At 35.7% G+C, this 24,233-nt stretch overlaps 1 protein-coding gene across 2 annotated transcripts in view; it reads left to right on the forward strand.

Annotated features, from left to right (window-relative positions):
* Positions 1 to 3,589: 3,589 nt before the first annotated feature.
* Positions 3,590 to 24,233, forward strand: part of SH3GLB1 (SH3 domain containing GRB2 like, endophilin B1) — a 34,184-nt gene continuing 13,540 nt past the window's right edge. The window contains exons 1-5 of one of the 2 annotated variants that reach the window (XM_044238629.1): positions 3,590 to 3,875; positions 14,486 to 14,627; positions 17,710 to 17,838; positions 19,968 to 20,101; positions 21,559 to 21,651. In XM_044238629.1, the coding sequence (XP_044094564.1) occupies positions 3,804 to 3,875; positions 14,486 to 14,627; positions 17,710 to 17,838; positions 19,968 to 20,101; positions 21,559 to 21,651 (570 nt within the window). In that variant the 5' untranslated portion in view covers positions 3,590 to 3,803. The remainder of the gene's footprint in view (positions 3,876 to 14,485; positions 14,628 to 17,709; positions 17,839 to 19,967; positions 20,102 to 21,558; positions 21,652 to 24,233) is intronic. The other variant, XM_044238628.1, reaches the window with a different exon arrangement.

Raw genomic sequence — 24,233 nt, forward strand, 5'->3', positions numbered from 1 at the left:
TGTTTCTTAAATTCCCCATGTTAAGTTTCTTAAATCCCACATATGGTATTTGTCTTTCTCTGACTGACTTATTTAGCATAGCATAACACACTCTAACTCCATCCACATCATTGCAAATGGCAAGATGTCATTCTTTTGAAGGCTGTGTAATATTCCACCATATATATATGGTAAGATATATATATAAAATCACATCATCTTCATCCATTCATCAGTCAATTGGACATCTGGGCTCTTATCATAGTTTAGTTATTACTGATAATGCTGCTATAAACATCAGGGTGGGAGGCACCTGGGTGGCTCTTGGTTTCAGCTTGGGTCATGATTTCAGGGTTGTGAGACTGAGCCCCACATTGGGCTCAGGGCTCAGTGTGGAGTCTGCTTGTCCCTCTCCCTCCCCCCTTTTCCCCTCCCCCCACCACTGGTGTGCAATCTCTCTCTCTCTCTCTCTCTCCTCTTTGGATAAATAAACAAAATCTTCCCCCCAAAATCAGGGTACATGTACCCCTTCCAATCTGTATTTTTAATCCTTTGGGTAAATACTAGTAGTGCAATTTCTGGGTCATATGGTAGTTTTTAACTTTTTAAGGAACCTCCATACCATTTTCCAGACTGGTTGCACCAGTTTGCATTCCCACCAACAGTACAAGAAGGTGGGGACAACTCTTTGGACTACTTGCCCATTTTTGTGGAGGTTTATTTAGTTAAAACTGGATTGATAATATCATCTACAAATACACTTAACCAGCCACATTCTATTATGTTACCATATGCTGATGCATTAGAGGAAAATTACTAATTTCAACTCTTCCAAGTTGTGAATTCCCATTCTTCCCTTAGGATACCCCATTTATTATCTGTAACATGTGTCTAAATGAAAAATGCAAAGTAAGAACACCAGTGTCAATTCATGTATTTAAAAAAATTAATGAAACAAATTTTTCCTGTTTGTAGATAAAATATAAATTAAATTTCTAATATTTTTCTGCACTCCAGTGGGTCATATTGCACACCAATGAAGTACATCTACCACCACTTTAGGTGTCATTGGTCTAGACATGAGGTAATGAACACCTTGTCAGACACTAGCAAAAAAAAAAATTAAGATGCATATCATACTATCTACAATACTATTTTTATAAAGGTTTTGTTTATTTTTTTAAGCTAAAAATTTGGGGGAAGATTTCAGGTATTCAGCACTTTGTATGATCTTAGAAATACCACTTTCATAATACCTTGTACTGGAATAAGAATTTAGTTTCGGGGACAGAGAAAGAAAGCATTAAAAAGGTGATCTAGAACACTTACAGGAAGATCAAACCTCCAAATTAGAATTCAGGTTACTGGGTACAGGATGGAAGTGAACATTTTAAAGTACTCTGAATTCCTCCTTGATATTTCATCACACTTTACTTTATTCAACTTCTGTCTTACCAGATTAGTTATAAAATCCCATGAGAGCAAGGGCTGTTCTTTTTGCCTGTCATATCCCTAGCCACAAGAATAATACCACGTGGCACACAGTAGATGTCCAAAAAATATTTACTGAATGAATGCATAAAAGAATGAAGTGGTATAATTGAAGTCATGATTAAGAAACTAACTAATAAAAGAAAAGAGAACCCAAAAAAGTGCTAAACATTGAACATAAGGAATACCTACAGTAAAGCCATCAGAAGTACCAGCAGAAGAGAATGGACAAGCCCAAAAGAGGGAAAACCAGGAAATAATAAGGACCTATAAAAGGCTGTGTCTTTGGGAAGGCAGTGAGTGGAGTCACTGTGGAAGTCTGAGAAAAAGCTGATGAGTTTATCAAGAAGTTAACTGGCAACCTCAAGAATGCTATTTAGGTGTAGTTATAGCAATGGAAGTCAACTGCATTGAAACAGGGAGGAGATGGATAATAAGGGAACAGAGGTGATACACGAGTCTTATGAATTGTCAGTGAAACAAGAGAAACAGTATTACAGCTCTAAAGGGCTCAACAGGAAGAAGTTAAGTTTTTTTTTTTCCAAATTAGGAAAATCTACGTTTTTGAGAAAGACGATTTGGAGTTTTTTCTATTAATGGTGGACACAGTTTTGTGATCCTAAAATGGAATGGACATAGATTATGGCAAACACACTTATTGTGAAGACAGATGTCTGGAAAGAGAAAATGCTTTTTTACATGAAAATCTAAAATGAACAATAAATGAAAAACAAGGTTTCTGATTACATATTTCCTGTTTATATATCTCTGGGAAAATAAGTTGAGATGAAAGATACATGGGGTAGTTTTGGTCCTGGAGACTCATTCTTCTGGAGTTACTTTAGAAAGAAGTGATTATTTCTGTCACCATCACAAAAAAAAAAAATTAAAAACACAAACATTTATACATATCTGCTGTTCTTCATGTCTTTAGGAACTAATCTTTCCGTCTTTAACAACAGGTACTGCTTCTGTGACTGCTTCAGTAAAACACTAAAGCACAAACATGAGCTCATTTCATTGCCTGCTGGGCCTGCATTTTCCCAGCCCTAAAATAACAAAAGGACCCAGCGACAAAAAAATAACATGGAGTGTTTTCTTATTCTCGAAATACTGTCTCTCCCTCTGCACTACTGCCCGTTTTAAACTTCATTCAAGCATAGGTTGGTATCATGAAATGTGCTTAGGAAGTTACTTGGAATCATGGGCTCTTGAACAGATTTCACATCATATTCTCATTTGTTACTACAGTTCCCCAGGCTGAGTGTTAAGGGTTAAAGTTATTCTACCTCACTCACCATTTTATACTTGAGTCTTCCACCTGGCACTTTGTGTCCCCCGTCCCTGCACATTTCACAGAGTAGGCGTCTAGTGCTGCTCCCGCAGTCCAGCGTGTGCCCGCTGCCTTAAGACGGTCACGAAGTCCCTGCAGCAGCAAATAGTTAACAGCGCTTCAGGACGGGGTGGAGAAATCCCCGAAGGTTGTCAGACAACCCAACTGAGAGCTCCTTGAGGCCGGGGACCGTCTTGTTCAGCAAGGTATTTCAGCACCTGATTCAGTCCTGGTACACAGAAGATTCTCAATAATGCTGCCGAACACACTCGGTGGGGACTCTAAATTCAACCGTTTTCTAATAGCAAACGTTCGCCGAGGGCCACCAGGCGTGCGGGACCAGCAGGGCGCGGTCGCTAGAAGACGACAGGGTAGCTGTTGGTTCTAATTTCACAGATGGTGTGATTCTATACTACAATTTTCAGATTTCCTCTTAACACAAAAAGGGGGATTTGGGTTGTCTCTGCTTTTAGTTTTCAGGGGCTTAAATGCAAACCGAGATTCCCTTCTCCGGGCTAACAGTACCCTCCCTCTTGTGCGGGCATCGGAGCTTCCGGCGCGCCCCGGCCCGCGACTGCGCCGCGGCGATCCAGAAGGGGTCGCTGTTCCCGCGATAACCTCGGGAAAGGCTCCACCCCGCAGCCAGCGCCGGCTTCCTCCGTCCGAGACCCCGCCCCACACGGCGGATTACCAGTCCGTCAGTGTCCTGCACGCCCATCGTCGCTAGTGCCGGCGCTAACGCCCCACTGCCGGCGGAGCAGGCCCTGCGTCTCGGCCGCCGCCGCCGTCCGGGCGCGCGGCCCGCCCCGAGGCGCTCGTTCTCTCTCATCGCCCCACCCTCTCGCTTCCCCTTCACGGAAACGACAGCTGCGGCGGCGGGGCTGGCGCCGCCTCCCTCCACCTACCACGTCTGCCCCCGCCACTCTCGCCCGGCGCCCCAGCCCGGCCGCGGCGCCTCCCCGCTAGGTCAGCCGGCAGCTCCGCCCGGCTGCCGCCCAGGATGAACATCATGGACTTCAACGTGAAGAAGCTGGCGGCCGACGCGGGCACCTTCCTCAGTCGTGCAGTGCAGGTACCGCGGTGTGGGGGGAAGGGGCGGCGGCGCCCGAGAGCGAGGCCAAGGGGGCCGCCAGAGGCGGCGGCGCTCTCCGCACCCGGCCTCACCGACTGGCTGGCAGGCCTGCGGCAGATGGCCTGGCTGATGGGCGCGGCCTGGTGCCCCTCCGGGTCCGGCGGCCGTTTTCTGCCCCCCTCCGGTTCAACCGCCGTGGCTCCGGAAGCGAGACGGGGTGGAGACGGGGCCGGGACCGTCCCCCGCCCCTGAAGGACATCCAGAGTTCGGCCCCGGGCCGAGACACAGCACCGCCCTCCTTTCTGGCCCCACGACGACGGTGCTGGTGTGGCCGCCCTCCCGGGGCTGGCGAGGGCCCTGAAGACGGACCCTTCGGGCACCACCCCCACCCTTTCCTTTCGTCTCCCTCACTCTCCCCGCCGAGTCCAAGAAGGAAGTTTCCTTTTCCTGCCCCTGAACCCAAAGAGCTGCCAAGACAGTTCCCTCCAGCCCTCTCTCTCCCTGGGGAAGGACGGTCGCTGGGCTTAGGCGGTCCGCGGGTGAAATGGAGATTGCCAGTTGGCGTACGTACTCCGCCAAGGCCTTGGGAAGTCTGGAGTTTGGGGGTTCCCACTCATTCTCAAAATGGGAAGCACCGGCTGTAGGACATGGGGAGGGGGAGGGGGAGACTCGTCTTACGCATGTTAGAGTTTTGTGTTTCAGATACACTTTAAGGGGGGAAATTTGGCGCTCTCGCGGCTTTCCGCAAAGAAGTATCAGTCTAGGGAACTTGGACAGTTTTCCATAGTCATCACCCACATTATGCCAACTCAGTTAAATCTATGAACAGATGTAAATTTCACAACATGAGTTATAAACAATCTGGTGTTTGTTAATGGCATAGTCACGGTAGCAACAACATTCTCTTTTGTAAAGAGAAAACACAAATAGTTTTCTAATATGCATACCATACTGATACTGAAATGTAAATCAGTTGTCCTGCCTTTACTACTTTGTCTCCTTTACCCCAGTTTTACTGATGTGATTGATCTTAACATTGCACTGCTCTTGGCAAAAGAATGGTAGAACTAGTGCAAGGTAATAGCTGCCTATATTGTGAAAAAACTGTCAAACATTTGCAAGGCACTTGACAGATTACCTACTATCCTTTCTGTAATTTTGCCAGATAGATGTTACTAACGCCTTTTATATATGAGGAAGTAGCCTTAGAAAGGTTAAGAAGCTTGATTAACTTGCATGGCTAGTAAATGGCCAAGTGCTCTCTCTAATCTACTAATTCGTTTCAAGTTACTTCTCTCTTCCAGGATAGGCATTGCAGATAGAATGTTACAGGCTAGAGAGACCTTAAAGATCATCTGGTACTACAGTCTGAGCATTTCAACAATACTTAAACAGACAACACTTAAGGCATGGGAAATTCCTTCTGAGTCTTGATTTCTCAGTTCCAAAATCTGCATAGTAATAAGCTAGCTGCCTTAACCCTCAGCTCCCTATTCTCCATGAAATTATAAACTATATTTTAAAGATGAATGAACTATGTAGTTAAAATAATTTCTTGATTTAAATTAACCTACTTTTAATAGCTCAAAGACGGGGAGGTGCTGGGGCGCCTGGGTGGCTCAGTGGGTTAAGCCGCTGCCTTCGGCTCAGGTCATGATCTCAGAGTCCTGGGATCGAGTCCCGCATCGGGCTCTCTGCTCAGCAGGGAGCCTGCTTCCCTCTCTCTCTCTCTGCCTGCCTCTCTGTCTACTTGTGATTTCTCTCTGTCAAATAAATAAATAAAATCTTTAAAAAAAAAAAAAAAAAAGACGGGGAGGTGCAAAAAGAATGAGTGGCTGAAGGTCTGAAATGAATTTGATTTGTGAGACTTAATGTTAACTGAAAAGAGGCCTTTGGTGTTTATTGCTGATTCCTAATGATTTTGTTTGCGGAGTGGAGATTTGACATTATGACACTTTTAAAGACGGGTATGTTTTCAGGTACATAATGCACAGTGCTTAAATGGAACAGACACGTGTCCTGGAATTTGATTTAAATTGTCGATAGACTTGATATAAAAAATCTAGCAAAGTTCTCAAAAGATGTACTTCCTAGGTGAATTTTAATTACTTGTTGGTTCAGATTATTTATTTATTTATTTATTTTAAAGATTTTACTTATTTATTTGACAGATCACAAGTAAGCAGAGAGGCAGGCAGAGGGAGCGAGAGGAGGAAGCAGGCTCCCTGCTGAGCAGAGCCCAATATGGGGCTCCATCCCAGGACCCTGGGATCATGACCTGAGCTGAAGGCAGAGGCTTTAACTCACTGAGCCACCCAGGCGCCCCTGTTTCAAATTTCTTAAAGTCTCTCCTAATGTGTTGAGCTATCAAATGATTTTCAGTATTAAATACTTTCATGCCTACTTCATGTCTGCCTTACACTATTTTGGACACTGGTGACAGAGCAGTGAATAAAATTAACAAAACATCTGCCCTCCTGGAGCTTATAATCTAACAGTAAATATATCAGGTGAAGGAGAGGTGATAAGTTAATGGCGGGGATGGCAGTTTTTGCCATGTTGTATAGGCATAATAATCATGGCAAGCCTTTTCAATAGGATCAAATTCCAAGAGACCTCAAGGAAGTGACAGTTCCAGTTTTTTGGAGGAAAAGCAATTTAGGCAGAAGGAAAAAGTATGAAGACTGAGGTTCTGGGGTACCTGGGACATTGGTTAGGGAGCTATAGCCATAGGATGGGCAAAAAGTGATAAAACTTAGGTGAGGGTGATAGCAGAGAAGGTTCAGAATCTATTCAGTATTCCTTCCCAGATTGGCTCTAGGTTAGAAAGAAAGATGAGTTAAGGGTGTCTATACAGTTTTGGCTTGAGCCATTTACTGAGAAGGAAAAAATTTCAGCAGAAACAGACTCCTCAATATGTCTTTTTGTATTAAATCTGTTAAAAATAGATTCTGAAATATTTATGTATGAACTATATCATGTCTGAAGATTGCTTCAAAATATTCCAGAAGATGGGACGCCTGGGTGGCTCAGTGGGTTAAGCCACTGCCTTTGGCTCAGGTCATGATCTCAGGGTCCTGGGATCGAGTCCCACATCCAGCTCTCTGCTCGGCAGGGAGCCTGCTTCCCTCTCTCTCTCTCTTTGCCTGCCTCTCTGTCTACTTGTGATCTCTCTCTCTGTCAAATAAATAAATAAAATATTTTAAAAATAAATAAATAAATAAATAAATAAAATAAAATATTCCAGAAGAGAGAAAAGTTGAAACATTGACAGAATGTTGACAGTTACAAAGCTAAGTTTTAATATACTATTAAAATTTAGAATGTTTGACATTTTGCACAGTACTTTTTTTTTATTACATAAGGAAAAATATTCATTCGAAAACATAACATGTGAAATTTGGAATGTTGTGTGGTAACTTTCAGCAAAAACACTGCGTTGTCATTTTAGTACTTAGTTGATAACTGAACTCCCAGTCAGATTGCATTGACATCAGTTTAGTGTCAGGTGGCAAGTTTCATGCTAAGAATAGGTAAGAGCTATGCCAGTTACTCATTATAAGCAATAAGAACAGTAGGAATGGAATTCAGCTTTCACATTTCTAAGTAATAATTTCTGTTCAAATTATACCTTAAGGAATAGGCCATTCTTTGAGTGACCAACTGCCATATCTTTTTTCATTTTACTTAAAAATTTTTAGGTTAACAAGTAAACATTCCCTGTTTTAAAAAAAAACTATTAAACATACAAATGGGTTTTACCACTCTACTCTCACTCATAAAATATGTTCATATGTCTTGCAACTTTGAAAGAATGTTGAGGTAAAAATGTATAATCAATAGGAATATTCATTCCTTAACAGTATGTTTGGGTGCTTTTGTTATTCTTAACTCCCTCAAAATAAAAAAATACAAAAGCATCAGGTAATTTGACCTCCAAAAATTGTTACTTTATTAGTATCTTAAAAGCTATTTATTCTTACTGTCTTTTTGGTAGACTCCTTAGTTGAGCAGCCTTCTCTTTTCTCTCACTCATATATAAATACTGTATTCCTATCAAATTATTTTTTAATTCCCCAAATACTTTGTACTTTTCTAACTCTAGACTTTATGTTCATACAGTTAAACTCATTGTGAACACCCTCCACCCCCTCCCTCTTTGTGTATTCTTTCCTTCCCTCAAGATAAATCTTAAAGTCCATCTCAGACCACAAGAGCTTGATGTGAACTCCTGTGTCATTTTTTAATTCTGTACGATCATGTGGCATGATCTAATAAGTGTTATGTAAGGTCCCTTGGAGCTATGAAATTCTGTTACTCTCTGGCTTTCACATCTTTATTAAGTTTGTATGTCCTGAGGAATCAAGTGTTTCTTATTCCCCTCTCACAGTATCCAGCATTGTTTTTTAAAATTTTTTTTATCATTTTAGCCAAGCAGCGTATCCATATGCAAAGTTTACTCTTTGAATCATTTAACATGTTAAATGATCTTGTTATTTTTATTAGTATTTTTCTAACATATCTGCTGAACTTGGAGTTGATTAATGCCAGTCTGAAATATTAAACTGTTTAATTCAGTCTGTATTTATTGAGTACCTCCTAGGTGCTTAGCACTGAAGTACAAAGATGAATGAGATCTATTTGATGCCCTCAAAAACTTCATTGCCCCAGTTGTCATAATTGTTTTTTTCTTTGTAGTAAATATCCATTTTTTGAAGTATTGTTCTGTTACTTCATTTGATAAATGTTCCAAGTGGACACATTTTTATTTCAGAATTGATACTGAAGCAAAACTTTTGCTCACCATCTTTAAAATAAGACCATATACTTCCCTCCCCCCAATATTTTCAATTTTAATTACTTAGAGGAGTTTCATTTTAATTTTCTAACATTTCCTTTGACCTAACTACTGAAGTTATACTATGAACTTCATGAATGCCAGCTATTTTCTGAGGAGGAAAAAAAGTCTTTAAAATTTAGTTGCAAGCTTGGCTTTCATCTCTGATTTAATTTAACAAGTAATGGTGTGTCTAACCTGGAGAGTTAAAGATGAATACAATGCTGTCCTCAACTAACTCCTCTATTAGATCGTATCTGGATGGATTTCCAAATTGCTAAACATTGGTCCAAGCCCTTTTGAAATCCTGTTTCCTTTATGGAATTTAAACTATAACAACTTTACATGTCTCTTAAATTCTAATAAAACTTGACACATTCAAAGTCCATACATTTTCTTGTTATGTAAAAACTTTGCGTATTTGCTGTTACCCAAAACATCATATCCTTTGGTATTATTGGTGTTAATTTAGTGAACTACTAGATAAAAGATGGTTAACCTGATGTTAAAATAATGACCCCTGTGCTTAGAACAGTATTTCCCAGTCTTAACTGCACTTAAAATTACGTGAGGAATCTTTACAGAATACACCCCAGTCTAGTTAAAGTGGAATCCTTGGGATTGGATTTGACATCTTTGTTTTTGAAAGCTTCCCCAGGTAATTCCGAAGAGCAGACAAAAATGAGAATAAGTTGAGAAGGACCTACTTTACAGTTTACTAACACATTATAATTAAAATTCGTGTTATACATTTTTTTCCCCAAGAGGTTTAGATAACTTTTAAAATATTACTTTACCCATGAATTGAGGATAAGAGTTCATACTAAGTAGTTGCCTTTCATCACAAAGCCTTTTTACCTGTTGTCCTTTTCTCTTTGTGGTAAAGCATGGTATGGAATCCAGGCTCCGTGTTTCATACTGTAGGCTATATGGCCATCCTGTAATAAAGGATCACTGTGCTTGGCATAATGTGGCTGACTCATAGTCCTTTCCTTAAAGCAATGTTTACAGAAAATGTATAAAGAGAGGGGATTAAGCTTTCTGTTCTTATGTCATTTTGCTGTATTACTAATGAAATAATTATGAGAGAACTGTACATCAAATAATATCTAGGAGAACATTGGGTTTGGATTTCTGTGATATATTCTGACTTTCATTGTAGGTTGTTTTCACAAAGGTTTTTATTAAAACTACTAAAAATTCATTAAAATGCTTAAAATCAACTATAGTTTTTAACAGCTGGTAGGAGACTACAAATAGTAATGATTTTAGACTTAGATTTTTAGTATTTGGGAAAAGGATTTTTTTTTTTTTTAAGAAAGAACGGGTCTTTTATCTTTCTCAGAAGCAAACTGTTATTATCATTTTATGTTTCTTAAGATCATAAAATCCTTGATGGCAAGAACCATATCATGTGCTGATTATATATCTCACATACAATAGAAGAAAATATATATGCCACAAGTATTTTGATTAACAATATAAACCTAAATTTAGTTGATATAACTCATCATTTTCTATAGTAGATGCTTTCTTAAAATGTATTAGAGGAAAATGTATTAAATGATACTATATTGCTAATATGTCATACTTTCTGGTTAATGATGGAAAAAAATCCTTAAACCCCTACAATAAAATCATGGGAGATAATATGTCTTTTACAAGACATATTGTATATGTCTTTTTACATATTACATATTAACATATTACATTTTTTTACAATTACAAGACATATTGTATATGTCTTGTAATGAATTATTTTAATGTAATTTTTATGAAATTATAAATATATAATATATAAATATATAAAATCTATTTTCATGTAATTAAATACATATTTAATAAAATTTAAATGTATGATTTCAGCTTAAATATATGATAACATTAGTAGTGTTTTTCTGTACCCCTGCCTTTTTTTATTCATTCCAGATAGGATTAAAGTTACCCTTAATTTGATGGTTATTGAATACATGTAGGAAGCCGAGGTGGGCTGTAAGATCCAGCTGACCAGAGCAAAGACACAGGGGGCTAGGAAGAACTGAAATATATTTGTATAATGGTAGTAGAAAATATTAATATCTTAAAATCAGCAAATATTTACTGGAAGTCTTATAGTGTAATGAGACTATGGTTGAATAAACATGTGAAATTAAAACATGACACTGACACCTTAGGCAAAATGTTTATCAATAAAGTTTTGATTCTTACCTATATATTATATTGATTCTTACCTGTATATTAAAAAGGGTTTTTTTGGAATATTTGATATAAAATGTACAGCTTATATATGGCATTTTCTTTTTTTTTTTTTTAAGATTTTGTTTATTTATTTGACAGAGAGAGAGATCACAAGTAGGCAGAGAGAGGTGGGGAGGAAGCAGGCTCCCTGCTGAGCAGAGAGCCTGATGTGGGGCTCGATGCCAGGACCCTGAGATCATGACCTGAGCTGAAGGCAGAGGCTTAACCCACTGAGCCACCTATATGCCCCTATGTGGCATTTTCTAATTTATACTAAGCCCTGACACTGTTAAAAACACAAAGTTTAAAAAAAAAAAAGTCTTTATAAATGATCTTACTGAGAAAAGAAAATGTTAAAGACAAAAGATAAAACAAGAACATATGTAACATACTGGAATTCAAAGCACAGAGTTAGGTAGAGTAAAAGAATAGCAACTGTTTTTACTCCCAGAAAATGCAAGTAAATATCAGACTTTATTACTGGTACTTAACAAACTGCTCACATGGGCTTTCCTACAGAACTGCTATTTTCTAAACTGGTTTTCTATAATCAAACTTTACCTCACTCATACTTAGTCATTCCTTATATTTTTCGGTTTTGTTTTTTACCCTTCTGAGCTAAAATATTAAAAACCTGCTTACCGTGTTTATAGGATCTTACATTCTAAGTCAGTTTACTTTATTTCTTGCTCAGACTCATACAAAAAACTGCTTGTTGCAAATACTGAGCTTTGCAGTTATACTTTCACACTCTGTCTTTTCACTTAAAAAGCAAAGTATTTAATGAAAGATACTGTAAAGTAGTATAATGAGAATCATAAATGAGAAACTAAATAATTAAAGGAATCTTCTGACCTAAAGTTTGAAATATTTTATTTTCCAAATAATTAGCTTTCTAGTTGTTGGTTCTCTGAAATATTATTGGGAGAAAATTTTCCCTGAAACCTAACTTGTGTTAGATAAACTTACTGATGAACTACTGTTTATATATTGCTATTTATACATTTTTAAGTAAGTTCTAGCCTGTACCTCTAATTCCATTGTTTCTAAACGATGTGTTAGATAAAGTTAAACGTGATTTTATGTACTGAAGAAAATAGGCCTGTAAGTTTATATTATTTATATAATAGTTTTCATTTAGCTCTCCTGTAAACAGCAACCATGTCTTCTAGTTCTTAGGAGAGTGCCTTGCACAAAAACTGACCTACCTAATACTGATTTTTAAATTATGAGTCTGTGAATTGTTTTAATTCATTCTTGGTTGTTAAATGTAAGTTAAGGACTTCTATTTAAAAAAAGTAGGATGTATAAAGATGGTGCTAATGATTCTTCTAGAAATGCAACTGGAAGATAAATCATCAGAGAACTTTATGCGCTGCCCTTAGAATCCCTCATTTCTTAGCGTTCACTCTCACGCCAATTGTTACCTGCTCAGAGAAGGTGTCTGTCTAACCACCTACATCTCACACTCAAACTCCTCTTCCCCATGTCTAAGCCAAGATTGCATATCCCTCTCCCCCTGAAGCCTTCACTGATTCTCCTGTTTCCTTCCCTCCCTGCAGATTGAATTCTTCCTTCCTTTATATTCAAAGTCATTAATTCATTCAGTTAATTGTTCAGTCACTCACTCAAGAAATAATAGGACCACCTGTGTCAGTCCTCTGTCCACTGTCTTTTTATCTTTGTATCCTTATTATCAAATTGTTTGTTGTCTGCCCTCCTAAGAGCAGAAACCTGTCTGTTTTTTCTGGCTGCTGAAACCCTTGTGCTTAGAATAATGCCTGGCACACATGAAGATGCTTGATAAATATTTGTTGAAGGAATCAATCAAATAAATAGATATACTTTCTTTTTAAGGTGCTAAGTTAAGAATTTTTTCTACTGGTAGATCATCCTTTATAGGTGATGTTCACCTGGGTAAATTACCCTTTTTTTTTTTCCCCCTTCTGTTCCTTGCTTTATCTGAGAGATAATCTATTTAACCATTAGAGGTAGACTTTGAACATGTGGAATTCTAACCTATCCCTCTGTAGAAGGTCTATAGCCTCAAATCTTCAGGGATCTGTAGAGAATACCATAGTTCTCTCTTAAAAGTGAAATTGCAGGGGCACCTGGGTGGCTCAGTGGGTTCAAGTGAAATTGCAGTAGTTATCCAACTGACCTTGGCATCAGGGTTTTGATCTTTTGCCCAATGCATCTCCTGTTCCTCTCCTTGGTTACAGTACACTGCAAGATTGTGGGCTTAGGCAATAGCTTTGGAAGTGATATTCTCCGTTCCACCCACCGGTTGAGGGCTTGGCTACAGGCCAGTCTTGAAAAGACCTAAGGCTTTACAAAAGCTATTGAAGCATTTATTTCTAGTCCCTGAACAAGACCTTCAATGAGGGCTTGTAACCAGACTCTAAGAATAACATTCTAGAGGACTTTTTAACTAAAAATATTAACTGGTAATCATAAAGTATTAGGCTAATAAGAAGGATGCTGAAAGAAACATAATAAAACTCAGAAAAATGGAGCAGCAGAAGATATTTTATGAAATGAAAGGGGAGAAAAAAACAAGGTATATATTATATTCTTTCAGCCAGAAATGAGTCATGGCTAATGAGTGTAGAATTAGTGTTAGTGATATGCCTCTGTTAAAATGGGAGAAAGCCACCTATTCTAGAGGTATTTAATTAAAAGTCTTCAAAAGTCTCCATAAAATTTACATCGTAGTCTTTTTATCTCTTTGCTTGTGTATGGGCAATGCTGCCTTCCCTCAAAAACCAACACACTCAAGGTAATAAAAATTGATAACGCTGAGTATATTTAACTACGTATTATGATCTTTAAAAAAATGCTCTTCCATAGTAGAAATAGTGTATGTTCCAGAAGTTAGTTTGTGAATCAATTGTTGGAACATATCCTGAAGAAACAATTTGAATGATAGTTTCCCAAAACATCCCATAAAAGCCTATCTAACTAGGTGTGATTAAAGTGCCATTAATATAAAGCCGTATTAAACATAAGCAGCCCTTTTTAAATTCAAAATAATAATTACCAGGCACTGAAGAAAGTGATTTACATACGTACTCTTCCTTAATTCTCAAGGTACTGTACATTATGTATCATCTCTCTTTAATGATAGAAGATACCTAAGGAAAAAATACTCAAAAGCCTGTTTAGGTCACAAAATTAGTAGTGCAGCCAGGATTTGAATTTAGTACTGACTGACTTAAAGTTCTTACTACTTACCACTATACTAACCTACTTTATATGTAAGAAATATTTGTATACTTTATATACCAGGCTGCATATAGATTTTCTAGAGTTTACCCTATCCTTTCTAGCAGATGTAACCTTAAGAGAAGGTCAGGGTAAGTGCTGTAAAAAAGGTACAGATAAATTTGCATAGGGGCAAAAAAAAGCATTCGGTGCAATGGTTTACATTTATTTGTATGTTCAAGACTGTCTGGGTTTGACTTATTAATTATTGATATAGGTTCCTAAAATGTATTTGAGGTATATTTAATTTTTTTTTTTTAATTAATAACAGTTCACAGAAGAAAAGCTTGGCCAGGCAGAGAAGACAGAATTGGATGCTCACTTAGAGAACCTTCTTAGCAAAGCTGAATGTACCAAAATATGGACAGAAAAAATAATGAAACAAACTGAAGTGTTATTGCAGCCAAATCCAAGTAAGAAACTTTTTACCTTTGTCTACCATATTGACTAATCTGATTAAAGGATACCGTTAGGTTTTTTTAATGTTAAAAAAAAAACTAAACAGGTTTTGATGGCTCTTGAAAACAGTCTTTGGTTTATGGCTTTCAGGTGTATGGGTTGTGTGTGTGTGCGCGCACGCGTCCTTTTGGTGAAGAAGAGGGTGATAAACACCTTTGTGTACCCTCTAACAGATTCACTGCTTGGGTTTTCCATGTCTTTATAGAATCTTTTTGAAAATTTAAGGGAATGAATTTTGGTTTTGAGAGAGAGAAAGAGAAATACAAGTACCCCACACACACATACCTTGAGGAAGAGGGAAAGAGAATCCTAAACTCAGTGTGGATCCAAGGTGGGGCTTGATCTCAAAAACTAAGATCATGACATGAGCCAAAGTCGAGGATCAGGAGAGTCAGCATCAGGAGAGTCAGCACCTAATGGACTGAGCCACCCAGGCACCCTAGGAGTGGCTTTTAATTTTAAGAGTCAGGAAGGGCTATGGCAATAAATCAATCTTCCTTTCATAGGGGGGGATAATTGTCCCTAAATAATTAAGGGAAAATTATATGGAAACTTACATAGTTACCAATTATTTATGTTAAGTTTGATGTTTTTACATAAATTATTACATTTGATTTTCAGACAACTGTAAGGTTTTTCAGATCACCCATCTCAATAATTTATCAAATAAGGTACATGATTGTTTATTAATTGCAAATCATAAGTTAGCATTTTATACAGTGTAGAATAGCTAATTAGAAGTGGGAACGGAACTAGAATCTGGTGCATCAAAATCCAGTCTTTTCACTCTGAGCTTTACACATCAAAACTGAAGAACAAGGGCATGCTTTCGTTCCCATTTTCCCCAGTGTTGTGACCATGTTGTGAAATGCCATAAGCTCATTTTTAGATACTAAAGTTCCAAGCTTTAATCTTTGCTGCTATCCTATGAACCTAAACAAAACATGAGTAATTCTGTACCATTTTAATTAAATCATGGTAATCTTTTGAAATAGGCCTTCTACACTTTTGAGTGAGGCCTATTATCTTTGGGCACCATGTGGTATTTCTTACTCATTTAAGGCTGCTTAAATTATGTACCAGAGCACCTTAAAAAAGTAGTAGACATGGAGTGGCGGGGTGGCTCAGTCCTTAAGTGTCTGCCTTCGTCTCAGGTCATGATCCCAGCATCCTGGGATCAAACCCCACATTGGGCTCCCTGCTCTGTGGGAAGCCAGTTTCTCTCTCTCTCACTCCCCTTGTTTGTGTCCCTCTCTCACTGTTTCTCTCTCTCTCTGTCTGTCAAATAAATAAATAATCTAAAAAAAAAAAAGTAGTAGACATTTTTCTGTATGTTCCTTGCTCTGTCCAGAGTTCTTCACATAAGTAGTCTGTTCTACATATTTTTCTGAGTGGCAGACAAACTCATACACAACTGGTAAATGGGAATTTCATTAGTACAAAGTTACAGCAGCTCATATAATACAGTTTTACATTAGTGTTTAAGTCTAAAGTAGTAAACAAATTTAGATTTTTGTTTGTTTGTTTGTTCTCTGATTATAAAGTTACGTAGATTATGATTGGTCAGGCCCAAACCTCTTTTACATGCAAGTCCTGTAATTTTTAGGGTATAATTTTCTACAACCTAGGGTTTTTCAAAAATATCTATCGCATTATAGCAGTATTGCCCACATATTCTTTTAAAATTTATGAATTTTTTAAAATATTTTATTTTAAAATTATGGTCTGTTGATGTCCTATTGAAATGAACATTTACTTAACATATGCCAAATTGTTTTACTAACTGAATGAAGTCAACATAGGATTCAACTTTAAACTTTTGACCAAATAAATAGAAATGCACCAAAGCTACGAATGACTCTCTTAGTCAGAAAATGAAATTCTGAAATGTAGTTAGCATCTTCTAAATGGTTCTGTTTTGAACTGAACCAATTTAGTTTGAACCAATTTAAAGGTTTTTAAAGTCCTGCTTAAGAACTTCTGATGCTGCTCCAGAGTCTACCACAAAAACAAGTATTATTCCAGTAGCCTATTTTATGTATTATAATTAATGCTTATGCTGACTCCTCAAGTGTTTCTATTACTGGTTCAATTCACTTTTTAAGTTTTCGGTGCACTGTGTAAAACTTGCACTTGTGGAGGAATTATCTGAGATGCTTAAAAGGAACCTTTTTTTTTTTTTAGCTTCTCTTTGGATGATAAATTGGATTTATAGTTAATCATTACTTCTGGAAACTGACCTTTTTCTCATTTGTCTCTGTCATACCTATTAGGCAGGTGTGCAGGTGTGAATATTTTGTATATTACACTAACCAAGCATTTATTCAGATTTTACTGATTTTTTTTTCCTTTCCAGGTATACTAGCATTCTGCTATTTCTTTTAACCTATCTCATATTTTGACCTCGTTTTTAATGGCAAAAACTTTTGAGTGAATACATGCTGAGAGATATCTATATATCTTGTACTTTAAATAAAATTAAGCCATGACTTCATATTACTGATGTCGGTCTGTGACTGTTCCAAACCTAGGTTGTTCTATTCCTTAATTTCCCATGCCTATATTTAGACTCTAGGAAGGAGAGAGAGCATGTGAGCAAGCAAAGCATGATAAAGGTATGACTCTTTGGTTCTAATAGACACTTTATATCCAAATTTTCATAGCTAGAAATCCCTGGTTTTGAAATTGAAATGAACATACATTCAAAGTTAAAAATCAGACTGTACAAAGAGGCAAAGGCAACTTCATTAGACATTAGGTGAACAACGCTTTTAGAATCTCATAGAATATTCATCATATGATAGTTTTACTTTAAGTAAATATTTTTGTGCCAAAATACTTTATCAGCTTTCTAAAGTATAAGTTTCATAGAGCTATATAATATTCTAGTATAAAAATTAAAAGTTAATATGAAGATATGTACTTAAAAGTGCTAACGTCATCTTATTTTACAGGGTGATAAATGGTAGTAGGTAAAAAAAATTTTAAATAGTTTTGCTTTTTGAAATCATTGATAATTTTAAACCTTTCTCCTAGATGCCAGGATAGAAGAATTTGTTTATGAGAAACTGGATAGAAAAGCTCCAAGTCGTATAAACAACCCAGAACTTTTGGGACAATATATGATTGATGCAGGGACTGAGTTTGGCCCAGGAACAGCGTATGGTAAGCAAAAGGCAAAAAGATCTGCTAAAAACTAGCTTTACTTATAGATTTTTACTACTTAGAAACATCCTGAACATTTATCTAATATTAGTAGAATCAATTTTAACTTCAAATTCTTTGTTTACATTTTGGATAAAGTGAGAAATACAGGTGCCCAGCAAATATGAATAGTTCAATTTAATATTTAATATATTTAAGTATCTATTACTCTGAGAATTCACGTTTATCACTTTACATCTATAAAGTTAAATGAATTCTTCGCTTGTACTCCCATCGACTCTTGCAACCTCTGTTATAGTACTTCTTTTGATGTATTATAAACTCTGTTTACATATGTCTCCTAGGTGATTTTAAGTTTTCTTGAGGTTTTATTTATTTTTATAATAAAATGTCTGGCACATAGTGTTTGAACACACCACTAGTGCTTTCATTACATGATAATGTCAGTACCACAAACATGTTAACAGTGGTTATCTTTGGATGTTTGGATTATATTTCATTCTATTTTCTTCATGCAGTTCAAATTTTCTATAATCATGTTTTACAGTTATGTTTATTAGTTGCTTTGTTAGTTGCTGTGCTGACTTTTTAAATGTATAACTCTAAAGCTTGTTATCCCTCAAATCTAATTTTCTCAGAATATAAGACTATTTCAAATTTCTATAGCTTCTTTTCCTATTGTTCATGGCAAATAATTCTCTTTATTAAGACTTCTACAGGAAATTGGTCCTTATGTGGGTATGAAATGTAGGTAAATTAAATGATTTTCTACATATTGTACTGATTTATAAAATAGTTCATAAATTCTGGAACAAAATGAACATAAAGTTTTAATAGTTACCTTTATGTCAGAAGGTAATAACCTAAATACTGTAAAATGCATGGCATTAATCCATTGAATAACTGTTAAATGTACAATTGAAACTTTTACATCGTGGCCTTCAAAAGATACTTCTTTGAGAAGTCTGAAAATTCTTAAAATTTCTATAGTTTTATTTCTAAATTTTAACTATTAATTTTAGGAAAATTTTACACATTAAACAGGTTTTTTTGTGCCTGCTGGTACAGAAGCAATTAGATCCTGCAGGTCATAAAGGTACATGAAAGACACCTAGCCCTTTCCTTCACCAAGCTGAAGGCCTAGTGGAGCATGAACATTCAAAAGGCTTCTCAGTTTTTTCCTTTTTTAATATGCTTAATCTGTTTTCACTTGTAGTAATTCTATTGACTATAACTTGATTATTGGAATTAGGCTTTGGGAATCTAATTGTAATTGATAAGAGCTAACAATGGAGTATTTCTGGCATTGGGCTCTACACTATACAGTAAATATATTATTTCTATAAGTCTTCACTTATATCCTGCTTATAATATAAATTGTTATCTCCATTTTTAAGACAAGAAAACCAAGTCTTAGATTACATAATTTATCAGTGATCATCAGCTAGTAATTCAAAGAGAGATCTGTACCCAGACATGGAGCTTTTAATGACTATGTTATTTTATCTTCCTTGCCAATCAGATCTAATCTCATCCTAACATGGAAGATTTAAGATCCACACAATTGAAGCTTTTAGAGGTAGAACTGGAAGTAGAACTTTGGTCTTGTTGTCCCCTTTTTGCTCTATTTTGCATTGAACTTGTCCTATTTAAACTTTAAGGTATATGTGTTGGAAAATATGGATTTTTCTTTAACTTAAGATACAAATATATAATATCATTTAAAGATGCTTGAGACCCATGCATATTATAGAAATAATAGACAAATTTTAACTTGATCTATTAAGGAAAATATTTTTTTTAAGCATAATGCTTTTTTAAATGTGTCTCCACTGTTTGAGCTGTTATCATAAATATTTTAAATGATTTATCCTCTTTTGTTCCATAGGTTGAATTGGTACATTTAACTATGATATGATAAGGACTTCATGAACATCTGTCATTTTCATTTAGATATTTATAATCTTAAATTTACTTTCAAAATAAAACTAGTGACAGCTAGTTCTCTTGGATTTTTTTAAGTAAACAAGTGATAACTAACTTTAAAGCAGATCAGATTGCTGATTTTATTTTCTGAAATTACCAGAAGATGGTAAAAAAACAAAACAAAACACTTTTTTCCTTTGCAGGTAATGCCCTTATTAAATGTGGAGAAACACAAAAACGAATTGGAACAGCAGACAGAGAGCTGATTCAAACATCAGCTTTAAATTTTCTCACTCCTTTAAGAAACTTTATAGAAGGAGATTACAAAACAATTGCTGTGAGTTGGAAAATGTTCCCTTTTTTTGTAGTAAAATAATTTATATATATTACGACAGTTTTAATGAATAATTTGCCCTCCTACTGACTGTGTAGATGTAGCAGATTAGAAAATTTAATTAATCTAGCTAGGTACATATTCAGTGGGATGCAAAGCTAACCAAAATGAACTATTGAAAATATATATGTCATCTTTGTGTCGCTGCAGTGTTACTGAGATTATATCAGCAGTTGTTCATTACCAGCACTAAAATTTGTAGAGAAGTTCCTGGAATGATTATAAAAATATGGCACAAAATATCTCCATAGTATAGCCATGTTGGTTTTTCATTTAAACTGGGAGCCAAAAACCTAGTTACTATACTTCTGGCTGTTGAGCTTTCTGTTGTTTGCATCCCTAGAAGTCTGTTATCTTCTCTTCACACAGCTGTGTGTTATTGCTGAAGAAATAAATAATAGCCTTCCTAAGCCCAATACTACTTTTTGGTTTGTTTTTCCAGCAATGCTAGGTGGATTTTTTTTTTTTCCTAAGATTTTTGCAAGATTGTTCTTTATTGTGAATACTACTTTAAACTTTAATTTGCAGATTCCTTATTATAAAATATTCTAGAAACTCAGTATGTTTACAATGAATTTGTCTCTGGGTATAAAGTATTTTGCCTGAGAACAGAGGAAAAACCACCAAGTTGAAATATGATTTAAAGGATCTTAGATTGTCAGTAGGATGAAATGTGATACATGAAATCTGAGAATTAATAAAGCAAGCAGTGAATTTTTATAAACTTGCCTATTATGTTGAAGTTGCCATGAGGAATTCCAAGATACCTTACTACTGTTTATTCAGTATTCAGTCTATAAATTTGAAATTTCCTTTGGAGTAGCAGAGTTGCTTTCAGTGCTATGGCACATTAAGGGAGCCTGCCCAGTCCTTAATGTAGATCACTTGGGGTGTCAAGGAACTTTAACCTAGGCCCGTACCTCCTTTACCATAGGTACTTCCTAGATAATCTCTTTGAAACAGTTCATCAATCTGGCCATTACTGATATTTTGGGTAGAATAGTTCTTTGTTGTAGGAGCTGTACTGCACTATAGGATATTTAGAAGCATCCTAGCTTCTGCCTAGTAACATCTCCCGCCCCCTAGTTGTGACAACCAAGAAGATAGAGCAAAACATTCCCTAAATGGCAAAACTGCAAAATATTAAAATTGGCATTCCTTTGTGCCATCACCTGCAATCTTTCCCAGATTTCCTGGGCATCTAGAGTGTCTCCATTATTTTAAAATTGAAAACCATAAGAAAAAAGAGTCAAGCGTCACTTCAGAGCCAATTTTGTAATCATTGATCTTTGTTTATCAGATTATTCATGTATTTAATGGAGAATGATACTTTAAATGTACATGCTCGTACTGGATTTTAACATCACTAGCCTTTATTTTTTTCTTTCCTATATTTATAGAAAGAGAGGAAACTATTACAAAATAAAAGACTCGATTTGGATGCTGCAAAAACCAGACTAAAAAAGGCAAAAGCTGCAGAAACTAGAGCTTCAGTAAGTAGTGTTTTTTCATAGAAAAACGTCTTAGGTTGATAAATTTAAAATGTGTAAAATATTTTACTCCTATACCATGCAAACTACGGTCTGTTACTAAGACTATAATATGACTTTAGGGTATTGTTTTGTGTTTAAACAAACTTATCAGAACTTAATACATCCAAATCAGTGCAAAGCAGTCATATCCACAGGCAGTATTGTTTCAGTGATACACCTGTTGCTAAAAAATAAAAGTTATAAGAGCTCCTAAAGCTCTGTCATGTTCTTTAAATATCCTCAGTGATGATGGCAAATACTTTTTTGGAGATAGGTTTATTATATTTGAAATAGAAAAACAGTAATTAAGATGAGAATGAACCAAGTTTGAGATTGCTCATGTGTGACCTAAAAATTAAACTTTACTTCCTTTCCATATGTGAGTCAAACTGACTAAAGGCATTGTCACCAAGAATGGTTCCAAAACAATTCAAATAGTTGCAGCATGGACACATAGGTGACTATTTTGAAGAGAAGGAAACCCATTTGAATACATAACTTCTGGTATATTTTTCATAAAATCAACCTCAGAATAATCTTTTTAAATGGGAGTTGGTTAAATATTAAATATAATAATATAATGATTTACATTTATGTATTTATAAGTTTCTTAAAGGTTTTATTTATAAACTTATTTGATCTGTTATTTATACAGTTTATATTTTCATTTATATTTTCATTCCAAAGATTGAAGACATTGATCAAATAGTACAATATAAACAAGTCTGAATTTATTAGAGGAGGCTAACAAGTTAATTCTTAATTTATACTAAGGGATATATTTTGTCAAGAAGCTTCTTGAATATATTTATTTCTTGATATATTTTTGTCAAGAAGCCTTCTGTTCCCAACTCACTACCACTGTCATCAAGAATCATTGCCTTAAGGAACATACGCCACAGTGCTGGTGGAAGACAACTTTGGCTCCCTTGTTTGGGAAAAGAGAGGTTCAGACTTGTTTCACAGTGAAATTTTAAACTGGTAAAATTGGCATTGGACAGTGATGTCTTGTGAAAGTACCCTAACACTTTATATGAGCAGAATAAATTGCTTATAGAAATATTTTCTTCTAAACAGCCTTTTGGAGATTCTGTATTAGTCACTGCTGGAGGAGAGCTTGCTTTGACAAGACATTAAATCCAAATTCTCTGGCTATTTCACCTCAGGATTTATCATGATGTCATCATCAAGAACACCCTAACTTCCCAAAACACACTTTCCACAGAATCAGAACTTTAAAAATGAACACTATGGGTGGCAAGGTACTCTAAATTAAAATTAGTTTTAGTTGCTAATGGTAGATTTATGTGTAAAATAGAAATTGATTTTTAAGATACTAATTTCATTATCAGGAAAAATGTTAAGATAAATAAGAATCATTTGGAAAAAAGTCAAAATCTCTTCATTCAAAATGCCTGTATGTGCCCAAAAATGACTGTGGAATGAGAATACTGTCATCAAGTATCAGTACAAAATTTTCTTTAACAAGCACTATTACGGAATAATATAATCTTTTTTACCTAGAAAAGTTCCAGAAAATTTATAGATTTAACACCTTATAAGGTCCTTTGGTTATTCTAAATTATTTTACAATTACCATTTACCATTTACCATATGAAAATATGTAAGAATCAGTAGTAGACAAATTTTGAAAGATCCTTTTGATATATCCAGATCTTTTCTTGACAGTTTTTTTGTGCTAAGTATTGTTGAGGACAAATTTTTTCCATGAGAATTTACATTTAAAATAAAAATGAAAGATTATACAAGTGACTTTATTGAACAATTTCATTTATACACAGCTTTTCTAGAATTTATATATTGCATAAAACAAATTTAACTATAGCCAAATATTTAAAATATTAGTTTAGGCAGAAATTCACATTTTCTGATTATAATTGTGTTCTTTACCCCTAAATAACCAACCCATTTTTCTTCAAACTTTATAGCAGTAGGTCTGAAATACTTTAGAAAGGAATAGTTCTCTTATTTTATTATTACATAAAGCCTCGAGACATGCCTATTATTTTGTGACCTTTGGTGGGGGGGGGTTCTGTATTTCTTTTCTGTTTATTTGAAGAATACAGAAAAATAGAAACCACTAGGAGTTGTGTTTGCTTTTTTCTTCTTTGACACATTTCCTCGTTCCTAGTTGGCAGCTTGAAGAGCTTACTCTAGTCTCAGAATTTCTTTGAATTCACTCCATAAATTGTCTTGGATTGTTTAGTGAGTGGTTATTTCTCTGCAAGTAAAGTTTGGGACCTGTGTGTATTGGCACTTTTTTTTTCTTTAACTTGTTTACTAGTTTCTGGTGACTTCTTTAAAGTCTATATTTATCAAATGCTTATTTTGTACAAGGCACTTTGCTGAGAAATTCAGAGATAAATGCAAAATCTCTACTGCCCTCAGTTCACAATCTAGTATACTAGATTGAATTTTTTGATGATTTAACCCTGTCAGTAAAATATTTATGCCTGTATCCAGTATTACTATTTTATTAGCTTGTATTTTATTAGTTAGCATGTTGTAGAATGGTAAGGCAA

This window comes from Neovison vison, chromosome 2, assembly GCF_020171115.1.
Source record: "Neovison vison isolate M4711 chromosome 2, ASM_NN_V1, whole genome shotgun sequence".
In the NCBI taxonomy this organism is placed as follows: Eukaryota; Metazoa; Chordata; class Mammalia; order Carnivora; family Mustelidae; genus Neogale; species Neogale vison.